The sequence below is a fragment of the Diceros bicornis genome, chromosome 3 (assembly GCF_020826845.1).
Source record: "Diceros bicornis minor isolate mBicDic1 chromosome 3, mDicBic1.mat.cur, whole genome shotgun sequence".
NCBI lineage: Eukaryota > Metazoa > Chordata > Mammalia > Perissodactyla > Rhinocerotidae > Diceros > Diceros bicornis.
In genome coordinates this window covers 96,712,890-96,725,264 of record NC_080742.1, presented here as the reverse complement: position 1 = coordinate 96,725,264, position 12,375 = coordinate 96,712,890, and the positions used below count along the sequence as shown (strand labels likewise).

The window sequence follows — 12,375 nt, the reverse complement described above, 5'->3', positions numbered from 1 at the left end:
ACAGAGGGAACTTCTGCCTGGCAGAGATTCCCTGCAGTGACCTCCCTCCTCGAACCCTATCCCATAAGTCATCACCTGTCATTTAAAGATCTCTGTACTTCTGGTATTCTCAACTCAATTATAAATTCTTCCAGATAAGGAATATACTTTTCGCTTCTTTTCGTCAGTCTGCCACCGGGTGAAGCACAGCATTGTGTATACAGAAACATTCAGATACGTATTTAACATTCATATACATAATTAACAAATGTTTAGCACCAACTCTGGTTCTGGCGCTGAGGAGTGCTGTTTGGGGCCATTTTCGCCCAGTTCATAGCCCTCAAGAATGCAATCATGAGACAATTAGAGAGCAGCGCAAGAAAATCTATAATCAGTTCCTTAAGAGATGAGGTCAAGGCTGCTGCAAGTGTAGCATCTGTCTGTGCTTCTGTCTGTTGAGGGCGGTAACCAACCTGCCAGCCCTCGGCCACACCCTGGCTGACTCCAGTGGGCCCGGGCTCTGGAGACTGGTATGGAGGGACTCCCAGTGCTCCAGCCAGGTTGCCTCGGGATGTCAGAGTGTAGCAAGCAGCTGGAGTCGGGTGGGCTCCAAGACGACAAACGGGGCCCACAGGAGAGAGAGGTCTCTGGCGTATGTTAAATCCAGTCTCAAATGGGGCACGCCTGCCTCTCTTCGCTGCCCTGCGGTCAGCTGGTCCCTGTGAAGTCATCATCAGCCAGACATAGCTCGGAGCCATTCCTCAATCAATCCTCGGGTCACCAGATGGCCTGGGGAGAAGCGGAAACCGTGCTGAGATTGTCAGGAGGTCGTTGGGACCCCAACACAATCAACCGGGTCAGAGGCAGGCCACCTGGGCCTAGGCACGTAGGCCGTCAAACCCCAAACCCCGGAGGGCGCCCCCCCACACACCCCTGCTGCATTCTGGAGTGTGTAGTCCCGGAAACATCCCTTTCAAAAGAAAGTTGCGATCACAAAAAGGAATAACAAGAGCAGGGCACACTGGGAGCCGCGTAGCTACGGCGGGGACGCCCGGAAAGCGGACACGAGATGCTTCCTGGGACTTGAAGTCCAGGGTTGCCTCCGCGGTTGAACCAGAGTACCAGGAGTCGAGTGCTGCAGAGAGCTTGAGCGCAGCCTACTGGGGGTTGTAGTCTTCTTGTTGCCTAAGGCCCCGGGCATTACCGGGAAACCTGGCCTTCTTAGGACTACAAGCCCCAGAAGCCCATGCGCAAGGAGGAGGGTGGGGCAGGGCCGGAGGCAGGGGTGCCGCCTCCTCTGCAACGCCGGGGCCGAAGTCTTAGAACCGAGGCCCCGCAGGGGTCCCCGCGGCCGCCGCGATGCAGAAATACGAGAAGCTGGAGAAGATTGGGGAAGGTAATGGGACCACGACGTGTTCCTGCAAGATCTTCTTCTGCAGACTCTTCAACATTCCTTGCAGCCCTGGCTCCTTTACCGTCAGCAATACCCACAGACTCCGACCTCAGCACTGGCTGCAGCCCCGGCCCCGAGCTCAACACTCCGTGCGGACATCAACCGTCCCCGTTAGCATTTCCCGCAGACGCCCCCTCCCGACTTTAGGAGTCCCTGTAGACCCAGCTCCCCACCTCAGCACTTCCTGCACTTCCTAGCCCAGCCTCAGCACCACTTGCAGAACCTCACCCCCATCAGCTTCAGTGCTGGCTGCAGACCTCCAACCTCATCATTCCTGCCAGCCCGCACTTCCTCCCAGACCCCTGCTCACTATTTCCAGACCCTCTCCAAGCACTGCCTTTATAGACCTCCAACCCTGGCAGCTGCAGCCTCTGCCTACTGCAAACATCCTTGACCCTGTGCAAGCAACTTCTCTGCCACATTCCTACTCACAAAGCTCTTCCAGGCCGGGCCTTCACCCTGAATCTCTTCCCTTACTCCTCCAGGCATCAGAAATAATACACTCCCACATTGCCTTCCCTCCTGAGAGGGACTTCCTGGTATGGGAAGGGTGCCCCATCCTTTCCCTCACCCCTGACTTCCTTCCTCTAGGCACCTACGGAACAGTGTTCAAGGCCAAAAACCGGGAGACACATGAGATCGTGGCTCTGAAACGGGTGAGGCTGGATGATGATGATGAGGTAGGACTGGGGCATCAGGGCCAGGGAGGGGGTCAAGGGCCTAGGCTGGGTGGGATGTGACTTTGCCCACCTGGCCCCCTCCCATGTCTAGGGAGTGCCGAGTTCTGCCCTTCGGGAAATCTGCCTGCTTAAAGAGCTGAAGCACAAGAACATTGTCAGGTGTGTAGACCGGCAGTGTTCTCCTTGCCTGTGTGGTCAGTTGAAGGAGGTGGGGGCTTCAGAGATGGGCTGATAGTGGGATATTAGGCGCAAACTTGTGGAGCTGCCTGGCTGAGCCCTCCCTTCTGCCTAGGCTTCATGACGTCCTGCACAGCGACAAGAAGCTGACTTTGGTTTTTGAGTTCTGTGACCAGGTGAAAGGGGGTTTGGGGGACAGCAGCCTTGGGGGGGTATAGGGCCCAGACTGAGCTTAACCTCTGTCCCATTACCCCACCCCCATCCCTTTTCAGGACCTTAAGAAGTATTTTGACAGCTGTAATGGTGACCTAGATCCTGAAATTGTGAAGGTGAGGGGCTTGGTGTTCTGGGGACTCATCGAGGCTGCGGTTGGAGTCGATATTCAGTGTACCCGCTCTTTGAGCACCAAGTTCAGGCCCTAAACAGGGACACTCTGGGATGTCAGTGATTGAGAAAACCTGTTTCTCCCCTCCAGGAACCTCCATCTTAGTGATCATTTTCACGTGATCTCTTTGACCTGACGGTAAACTCTCTGATGTCAATGATATGACTTACCCTTGAGAGATGAGAAAGTAAAATTCAAAGACATACATTCATTCATTCAACAAATACTTATTGAATGCTTTGCTGTGTGCCAAGCACTATTCCAGGCCCAAGACCAAGTACCTTGTCCCAGGTTCCAGGGGAAACAAGTGCTTAATAATAATAATACAGAACAATATATATGTTGAGGTTATGTTGTGTGTGTTCAGATGAGGCCAGGGAGGGAAGAGGTCAGTGTGGGCTGGGAAGGTAGGAAAGCCCACTAGGCTGTAAGTTCCAGAAAGGTAGGGACCAGGGCCCCTGTTCACTGTTAGTTCTAAAACCTAGCCCAACACAGAGCAGGGGCTCCATAGTGACTGAGTGCTGTCGCACTGGGCTTGGTGCTGAAAGACGGGTGGGTTCGAGGCAAAGCAGAGGTGAAGAGGGGAGCACGTCCATTGCTGGGTACAGCGTCCCCTCCAGAGGGTCTGATGCCCTCCTCCTTGCCCCTCCCCCAGTCATTCCTCTTCCAGCTGCTAAAGGGCCTGGGATTCTGTCACAGCCGCAACGTGCTGCACAGGGACCTGAAGCCCCAGAACCTGCTCATAAACAGGGTACCTCTCTGGGAGAAGTGGGGAGACTGGGGAGGTTGGAGCCGAGGGCCAGCGGGCGATGAGAGAAGCAGGGGAGCGGGGCTGGAAGGTGGGAGCGTGGGGCCTGGCCTGAGACTGTTGAAAAGCCCTTTTCCATGTCCCTTCCCATCTGCCTCAGAATGGGGAGCTGAAATTGGCTGATTTCGGGTTGGCTCGAGCCTTTGGGATCCCTGTTCGCTGTTACTCAGCTGAGGTGAGCTGGGGGGCTGGGTTATGGGGGTGAGGGAGGGAGTCCCCAGTGAGCATCTCCCGGCACCCAAGACAGTATTTTCCTCTCCTCTCTGAGCCTCCTCCTCCCCAGCCCTCTAAGTAGGGGGTCCCTGTGGGTGGGGTCTTCTCTAGGTGGTCACGCTGTGGTACCGCCCACCGGATGTCCTCTTTGGCGCCAAGCTCTACTCCACGTCCATCGACATGTGGTCAGCTGGCTGCATCTTTGCAGGTGACATGCTGGGGGTCTGCAGAGGCACTTTCTCTCCCACTTGAGTTCACAAATAGGGTCTGGAGGGTCACCTCTGGGGCAGGGAGTGGAGCCCTTGGGGATGGGGAGGAAAGCACGCAGCATGCCATGGGAGTGAGGGGCGCTTCATGTGTCATCTCTCACCCCCTCCTCTTTCTTCCAGAGCTGGCCAATGCAGGGCGGCCGCTTTTCCCTGGCAATGATGTAGATGACCAGTTGAAGAGGATCTTCCGATATCCTTCCATTTCCCTTCCCTGAGCCCTCTGAAAGGGGGGTAACAAGCCCGTGGAACTTGGTGTGCGGGTTATGATGGGCTGGGCCGGGGTACGGGGCGCTGCGGGGCTTCCCCTGAGAGTGAGCAAATGGCTGGAGGGCAGAGGGTAGTAGACACCCCTGGTTGCCACAGTGCAAATGCATGCTGCCAGCTGGAGAATGTGTGACGTAGATAAAGAGGGCTCGTTGGGGGAAGAAACCAAGAGGATGCTCCTCCAGCTGAGAGGTGAATCCTTAGGATGAAGCAGGATGAAGGAGCCAGAAGGAGCAGGAGGATGATTTGTGGGTGTAGGGGAAGGCTGACTGGTTTATCAAGACCACGGACATCAGGCTTTAGGTCAAAGCAGTTACCGTTTGTAAAGGGCGGTTTAGTGGCCCGCAGTAAACACCGTGCAGGTGGGACTGAGTGAGAGTCTCACACGTTGGGGACTGCTTCTGCCGTGAGCTGGGGGATAAGTGAGGAGGGTAGGGGTGGGTATCAGGAATCCCCCTGGGAGGGGAAGACCCCTTCACCCTGCCCCTTTCCACCCGAGTGAGCCTTGACCCCGTGGACACGCTGCTGGGGACACCGACCGAGGAGCAGTGGCCCGCCATGACCAAGCTGCCAGACTATAAGGTGCGATGGGAAATGGGGGGTCCTGGTTCATCAGTGGTCCCTTTTATGTCACAGCCCTAGCAGCCTCCATGCTCCACACCCCTGGTCTGACTTTCCCTGCCCCCCACAGCCCTACCCAATGTACCCAGCCACAACGTCCCTGGTGAACGTCGTACCCAAGCTCAATGCCACAGGGAGGGACCTGCTGCAGGTGACCAAAGGCAGGGGTAGAGGTGGGATTGGGACACTTTTCTAGAGGTACTGGGGGAGGGCGGGGATCTGGGCGGCTGACCAGGCCTGAACCTGCTACACCTTTCTTTCCTGCCCAGAACCTGCTGAAGTGTAACCCCGTCCAGCGCATCTCAGCAGAGGAGGCCCTGCAGCACCCCTACTTCTCTGATTTCTGCCCCCCCTAGGCTCCAGGACCCAGCCGCCGGGCTGGGGCCTGGCCTATTTAAGCCCCTTCTCGGGAGGGGAAGGAAGGCAGGGCTGCCCAGTGTGCTGAGCTCCAGCTGTGCTGGGCCTGGCTGGGGGGAGGGGCTCGAGCTGTGTTCTCTCCCTCCATGGACTTTATTTAATTTCATAAATTGGCTCCTTTCCCACAGTCTAGCCGATGTGGTGGTAGAGTGGATCTGAGATGGGGTGGGCTTTGGTGGGGGGCTCTGCTCTGCTTGACTGCCCCGTACAATCCTGCTTCCAGCTCAACCACAACCCAACTGTCTCGTTCTTGCTCCGCTACTCTAAGTTGCCCAAGGCCGGGGGCTGGAGGCTGTGACCCTCACCCCTTAAGGCTGGGCCCAGGGGCAGTGCTGTCCCCAGCACGTACTTAATGCACTCGGACACATCCCTTTCCCCTCTGCCCAGGAGGGCCTGAGCCAGTCCTGAGGGGTTATGCCGCAGGTGTCTGAGAGCAAGGATGGACTTCTGTCAGAATGGGGAGAAAAGGGCCAGACCTTTCCTGTGGTTCTCCGTATCCCACATGTACCCGCTCTCTCCCTTCCCTCCTCATGCCCCCATACCTAGGCCTGCAGGCTGGGACAGGAGAGCCCCAAAGATGTGGTTAGATCAGGAACACCCCCTCCCCTGCTCCCTTATTTGTCAGTTTTCTAATATGTGGGGTACAGAGAGCAGGGACAGTGGGCCGTGGCTGGGGCCTGGGTCTGTCCTTACTGGCAGGAGTGGGAAGGGAGGGCCTTCCTCCACCTTCTCAAGCTGAGACCTCCTGCTTTTGTGGGGAGGCTGGGGAAGCGAGAGCTGTTCCCCTGGAGACAGGTGGTGGGCTAGCGCTTGGTCCCAAATGTGAGAAAAAGAGTCATGATCTTCTAAGGCAGGACAGCAGCTTGTGTCCTGGGAAGTGGGTAGTCAGTCCCTCTGTCTTCCCCCTGCCTGCTTCCCCATTCCTGCCGGGCTCTGGGTCAGAGCCTTCTTCCAGCTATTCCCTTACAGCACCCCGAGTGGGACTGTCTTAGCGCTGACTCCTCTCTGCCCGCGCACCTGGCTTTGGCCTCCATTCTCTCTGAGACGTCAGTCTGATAAACTCATTCACACTGAGGTGCAAATGACTGATGCCCTCTTACTACTCTTCTCTCCCAGAGAGATTTCTGGAGGTTAACTGGGACCCAGCCCACATTTCAGACACCAAGTCCGCTGGATGATGGCTGGTAGGTCATCTTGTGCCTGAGTAGGGCTGACCTTGGCCTGACTAGACTGCCTGTAAGAGCAATAGCTGAGACTGATGCACTAGAACTTTATTTGAGGTGAAGATGGCAAAGACGTGTAGGCTGGGCATGTCCAAGGTGTCAGGGTGCAGCCCTGGAGACACAGTCACTGGGTCTAGAGCCGTGTGACAAGGTAGCAGGTGCGGTGGGAGGCAGAGAGAGTCTTGGTGACGGCACAGGGACGGGTGGCAGGCCTGGTGAGACACAGACCACAGTGTTGGGACAAGAGGCCTCGCACCCACTGCCCTGCTCCTGCCCCTGCCCTCCTGGACCTGAACTTCACCCTCTGGACAAGACTTGCCCCTCCTCCCTTGACTTTAGGGGGTCATTTTGTGTTACCTGGGGCCCAGGCTGAGGTGGGGAACTTGGGTTCGATGGCTGCCCAGCCCTTCCTGAAGCTGTGGGAGGAGGGAGAGGGTCAGAGGAGGGGAGGGCTCCTTCCCTCAGGGACCAGCCAAGGTCACTGCATGCCCCTCCCCCACCACTCTGTTTGTGTCTCAGCTGGCTGGGGATGGTGTTCTAGGCTTCAGGGGGAGGGGCAGAGAACCCACGGTGGAGATGGCAGAGGAGGAAGAAGGGCTGTTACCAGATTGGTGCTGGAGTGCCTTTGGGAGCCCTTTCGGTTCCAGAAGTATCCCAGGACCCTGTCTCGGAACACCTGGGGGCAAGCAATGGGGGAGGTGGCCAGCACGCACCTTCGCCTGGATTCTAGGGCTTGATTCCTTCCCCCTCGCCCAGCTGAGGCCTGGACCCACCTCACAGAGATAGTCCAGGATCTCAAGGATGGTGAGCAGGCTGGCCCCAATGAACAGCCCCATCTGGCCCCCAATGTCGCCTGCAGGATGGGATCACCAGTCAGCTCACAGCCACCTGCTCTGCCCACACCTCCCCATACCTCGGGGTGCCCTGCACACACACACACACACCGAGCAGCTCTGACACTTCATAGGCCTTCTTCTGATCCACTGTCTCGTAGTTGAGGGCCTCAAAGAAGATGTCTAGCACCAGAACGTTCTCCCTGGAGAAAAAGAGAGGCCAGGAAAGTTCTCTGGACACCCTCTGGTACCAGCTGCTAGCAGGAAACAGGTGCACGTTCTCTGGTCTCTGACTCCTTTCAAGAACCCTCAGAGGGGCATCACCGCCCCTGTTGGCAGAAGAGACGGCGTCATAAAGGCTAAGCGGCTTGCCCAGAGTCCCAGAGCCCCGGTGATGGTGTGCAAACTTGTGTCCCACCCGAGTGTGTGCCCGAAGGCTCGGCCCGGAGGAGGGCGCCCGCCCCGCCCCGGGTCCCGGCTCCCGGCTCCCGGCTCCGGGCCCCCGGCCCAGCCCGGCTCACGCGATGTAGGCCTCGCTGCGGTTGTATTTCCGGGCCAGATAGCGGGCGGCGGCGCGGCTCGGGATCCGCACCATGGAGAGCTCCTTGGCGTAGCGCGTGGTGGCGCACGGGTTGGGGCAGGCGCACGCGTCTTTCCGCAGCATGGCGTCTGTGGACCACAATCGCCCGGGTCAGGGCCGCTGGCCAGGCGGGGTCGGGGTCTAGGGCCAAGCGGAGTGCGGACTGGATGCAGGGGAGGCCTCCCCTTACCGAGCGCCGGGTTGGCACAGTCCTTGTACTGCTGGGGGCTGCACACTGGCGCGCTGCCTGGGGTGGGGGCGAGGAGACAGCTTCAGGAGCGGCTCCCCAGGCCCCACCCCGTCGTCTCCCCCCCACCCCCGCCACTCTCCCAGCCCCATACCAGGCATATGCATCATTCGGCAGCCACACTTCCGAGCCACGTAGCGGGTCTCGCAGGCCAGGCGACACCCCATTAGACTGTAGGGAGGGCTGGGGCCTGGGCTGGGGCTGGGGGGATCCAGGGGACCAGAGGGTTCCGGCTCGAAGTCGGGGTCCAGAGATACAGAGCTGCAGTCGCCCCAGGGAGGTGGCAGGAAGCTCAGCTATAGAGAGACTGGTTAAGGAGACTTCTGGGAGAAGTGTGAGACCCAGATAGAATATGAGGTCACTGTGGGCTGGAGGCCCCCAGGACGGGTCTGAGGAGCTGGGGGGTTGGGGTTGGAGGTTGTGTGGGCTGAAGGAGGGGATTGGGAGACTTGGGGGGGTTTGGGGGCCCGGATGAGGATACTTGCTGCTGCTGGCAGGACACAAAAGTCTGGTAGCCGGGAGCCGCTCCAAAGCCCAGCTGGTCGATGATGGGCGGCTCCTCCTGGCTGTGGATCTGCACTCGGATCCCCACCTCAAATGGGGTCTCCTCTGTGTGGGGAGGGGGATCCTGAGCCCTGGGTCCCAGGAGACCCCCTGCTGCAGCCCCCTCTCCCCAGGACTGTGATGGGCCAACCCCACCCCCTCCTCACAAGAAAGGCCATGTTTCAGGGCCCTCCCCAGCACCTCCTCTCCTTCCCAGAGCCTTTTGCACCCATCTGTGCCAGCCCCAGCCTCAAACGTGTGCTCACTTACCCATGTCCCTCCATACAGGCAGATACTCGTCCTGCTGCACGTCTAGCATGACCTCCAGGCCGTTGCCCGCACCGCCCTTGGGAGTAGTGAGAAGCTCTGCCCCGTCTGCCCCGGAGTTAAAGGTGTAGCACAGCCCCATCCGGGTGAAGATCTGAGGGGGCATGGAGGACAGACCTCACCAGGGAACAGGAAGCCCGGCTAGCCCTTTTCTGCAGCAAACACGGGGACCAGGGGATCTCTCCCTGCCCCATCTTTTCTTTGGATCTCTTCTTTGAACACTGAAGCCCACATCTCAATGACCCCAGCCCCTCCCTCATCCAGGTACATGTAGTGGACCCTCATGGGCTCCCATCACTCTAACCCCCTCCCCGGCCCCCAAGCCCAGGGCACCGCCTACAGGACAAATGTTTCCTTGGAGACTGGTGTAAAAGGAATTGGGTCCTAGTTGCCCTCCTCAGGACTGGCAGAATGTTGGAGAGGCAGAGGGAAAACAAGCCCCCTCTCCCTGGCGGAGAGAGTGGTCTTCTGCCCTAGGACAGTCCCTCTAGAGTCCCCCTACCTCCCAGGAGCAAGGTCTCCACAGACCAGACTGTGGGCCGGGGCCAGCCTGGGTGAGTGCCTGTGCTGAGTGACAGGGAGGGGGCCCCACGGAGGACAGCTTCCTGGGCAGAACAGAAGGGTGCCAGTGGGGTGAGGAGCCGTGGTCTGGCTGGGAAAGAGGATCCCCAGGCATGGGTGTTAAGGTTCCCTGGCTTTGGGGAGCCTGGGCTGGCAAGGCTGGCGATTGCCAGTCCTGGGCAGGGACTGGCTGGCGCTCCTGGGTCCTTGGCAGGACGGGCCGAGTGCCCAGCTCACCGAGGTGAAGTTCTCAGGCCCACACGGTTGGCCGCGGTAGCGGCAGTCCAGCAGCATGTCCTCAAGGGCATGCCCAGCCCGGGCATAGAGTCGGGCCGTGTTGAAGGTGGGACTGGGCATGAAGCCGTGGGGCGCGGGGGGCCGGCCCAGGGCGCGCAGGAAGGCGGCGTGCTCGGCAGGCTCCAGGCCCAGCAGCGTGGGCCCGGCCCAGTGCAGGTCGTTGGGCGTGAGGCGCGAGCGGCGCAGCGGGTTGATATTGCACAGGGTGACTGCCGGGAAGGTGAGCCGGTGGCTTTCGCACTCGTCCAGGGCTGTCTCGTGGTGGAACTCCCCGTAGTAGCGCACTCTCTCAGCCACCTGGTAGAGAAAGGCAGCCAGCGACAGGAGCACAGCCGCAGCCCACAGCCCCCGGCGCGGGGTCAGGCCCCCAGGGCCAAAGACATGGCCCAGCCCGTGCAGTGTGCAGCTGCTGGCGAACACGCGGATGTCCGAGGCCGGCCGCCGGGCCTCCGCTGGCCCTGAAGGGGGCTTCATGGCTGGAGCCCAAGGTGAGGGGACTAAGACGGCTGGGGGTGGTGACCAGACTGCAGGGGCTTAGAAGAGAGAAGGTCAGTCTGAGGACCAGGAGGGGCTGAGAGGATTCTGGTGGCCAGGCAGGGGTCACTGCAGGTGAGGTGAGGAGAGGAGAAGGTGGAGGAGAGGAGCCCAGACCGAGGTGGGGAGGCACTGGCCTGGCGGGATTGGATGCGGTGGCCTGGCTGGTCCAGCTTGACTTTCTCCAGGCACAGGCTGAGGCTCTGCTAGGCTCGGCGCTGGGCTGGGGGCTCCGCAGCAAAGACCAGGTGGGGCGCAGCGATGCGGAAGCAGTACCGCTCTGCTGGAGGCTGCTCTGCTGAGCCTGAGCTGCCGCAGAGGATTGGGTTTCAGCAGTGAGGGGGCAAGGGGGCCGCAGAGCAGTCTGGGGGGCGGGGGAGGTCCCTGGAGCCCCAGGCTGAGCCATTAGTGCAGCGTGGGCCCGTGGCCGTGGAGACCAGAGGCGCCAGCAGGAAACCACAGCATTTCTGGGGAGGGTTTGAGGGGAGCCCAGAGATAGTTGGGGCTGGGGGTGCCCTCGGGGCCCTCTGGGCTCCCAGTTGCAGCCCCTGTATGTCCAGCTTGAGAGTCAGTCACTGACCCTTGGGCCAGCCCCTCCCTCCTCTCATTTCTCCTCCCTTTCCACTAACCTCACCCAGGATCATTTGTTCTTTCACAAAGAGCAGAGCTGGCTCTTGACCAAGCTGGAAAGTGGTGGGAAGTTTGGCATCGGCAGTCTCCTCTGAGCCCCCAGTGTCCCAGCCAACATTAGATAGCCAGGGCCTCTTCTAGCCCCATGTCAAGGGGTGGTCTGTCTCTCGAGCGGCCTTCTTTCCCACCACCCCACATTCACCCCTCTTCTGGGAGGTTGGCCTCTGCCACAATGATTGTGGGCTCACCTGCTACTCTCCCAGGTATAACATGGGTGCCCTATGGTTTCACATCTTTTCAATTAACAATACATTCTGGAGACCATGTGATATCCAGTACCTGGAAAACTTCCCCCCTTTTTAAACGGCTACACACCATTCCATTGTGTGGACGCACCATCGCTCCTGTAACCACGCCCCTAACACCGGGGGTTTCCAGTTTTCCAGTACCAACAACGGTGCTCTCAGTACCATTGCACAGACGTAAACTCCCAGAAATAAAACTGCTGGGTCAAGAGGCAACTGCCTGGGTAATCTGATGAATGCACAAAATTCCCCACCGTGGGAGCTACACCATCTTGCACTCCTATCAGTAACATGGGAGTCTGCCTGTTGTTCACGGGGCTTTTCTAAAGAGACACTGTGCCCCTAAACCGGCTGGGGTGCCCTGGCCACAGTGCCTAGGACGGCTCGACAGCACTGGCCTTGAGAAGGCAGAGCCAGCACATTTGACCGAAGATGCTTCAGATGATCCAGACCAGAGAGACGATGGGGGCGGGGTGAGGGTTGGCGGGGAGGACTCCCTGCAGCTAGAGCAGACACCTCCAGAAAGCAGAGCTGCCTTCTGCAAGGTTAGTGCCAGCCGGCCTGAAGTGGCATGAGTATGCCCTGGGGACACAAGGTGCGGGGGACAAGGCGCAGCAGCAGGAGGACCGGGCAGCTAAGGGCCACAGGAGTCAGGCCAGACACGCCACATGGAGGACTGTGTCAGGGCCTGGTCCTCGTCAGTGCCAAGCTCTGCGTTTGGTTAATTGCTCACCTGACCCCCGTGTATCTGGGAACAGGGAGACGCTGCACCGTAGGCCTGGGAGAAAGCGCATTTATCTCCATTAATTTATTTACTGCAATTTCTACTGTCTCCTTCCACAAAGCATTTTGTGTGGACGGCCGCCAGGTTCCCATTGGGCTCTTGGCCGTCGGTGGAAGAAAGGTAGTTTGCCAACTGAACATCACACGGTGCTGCAACCACCCATCCCCGTCTGTCCTGCGAGACTAGAGGCTTCACGGGCAGGGACGTCCTCGTCCCCATTGCAGGTGTGGCAGCACATGGCAAGT

The 12,375-nt window shown here is 59.2% G+C and overlaps 2 protein-coding genes across 5 annotated transcripts; one reads left to right on the top strand and one right to left on the bottom strand.

Moving 5' to 3' along the window:
• The first annotated feature begins 1,272 nt into the window (after positions 1 to 1,272).
• Positions 1,273 to 5,398, top strand: CDK5 (cyclin dependent kinase 5). 2 transcript variants are annotated; one of them, XM_058533237.1, is made up of 12 exons: positions 1,273 to 1,375; positions 2,024 to 2,112; positions 2,204 to 2,271; positions 2,405 to 2,465; positions 2,562 to 2,618; positions 3,330 to 3,425; positions 3,583 to 3,657; positions 3,807 to 3,903; positions 4,085 to 4,154; positions 4,750 to 4,810; positions 4,920 to 5,000; positions 5,119 to 5,398. In XM_058533237.1, exons 1-12 carry the CDS (start codon positions 1,339 to 1,341, stop codon positions 5,203 to 5,205), a joined length of 879 nt encoding a protein of 292 aa, XP_058389220.1. In that variant the 5' UTR covers positions 1,273 to 1,338; the 3' UTR covers positions 5,206 to 5,398. The 2 variants fall into 2 exon arrangements, with proteins under 2 accessions (XP_058389220.1, XP_058389228.1); XM_058533245.1 differs by having other exon boundaries at positions 4,920 to 5,022; positions 5,119 to 5,209.
• Positions 5,399 to 6,206: 808 nt separating this feature from the next.
• Positions 6,207 to 12,330, bottom strand: ASIC3 (acid sensing ion channel subunit 3). 3 transcript variants are annotated; one of them, XM_058533215.1, is made up of 11 exons: positions 9,818 to 12,330; positions 8,963 to 9,113; positions 8,631 to 8,758; positions 8,244 to 8,445; positions 8,093 to 8,149; positions 7,844 to 7,991; positions 7,434 to 7,525; positions 7,263 to 7,342; positions 7,094 to 7,165; positions 6,847 to 6,905; positions 6,554 to 6,701 (listed from the first exon to the last, which is right to left on the bottom strand). In XM_058533215.1, exons 1-11 carry the CDS (start codon positions 10,349 to 10,351, stop codon positions 6,623 to 6,625), a joined length of 1,602 nt encoding a protein of 533 aa, XP_058389198.1. In that variant the 5' UTR covers positions 10,352 to 12,330; the 3' UTR covers positions 6,554 to 6,622. The 3 variants fall into 3 exon arrangements, with proteins under 3 accessions (XP_058389189.1, XP_058389198.1, XP_058389207.1); XM_058533224.1 differs by having other exon boundaries at positions 6,589 to 6,748; XM_058533206.1 differs by having other exon boundaries at positions 6,207 to 6,701; positions 7,094 to 7,342.
• Positions 12,331 to 12,375: the final 45 nt, after the last annotated feature.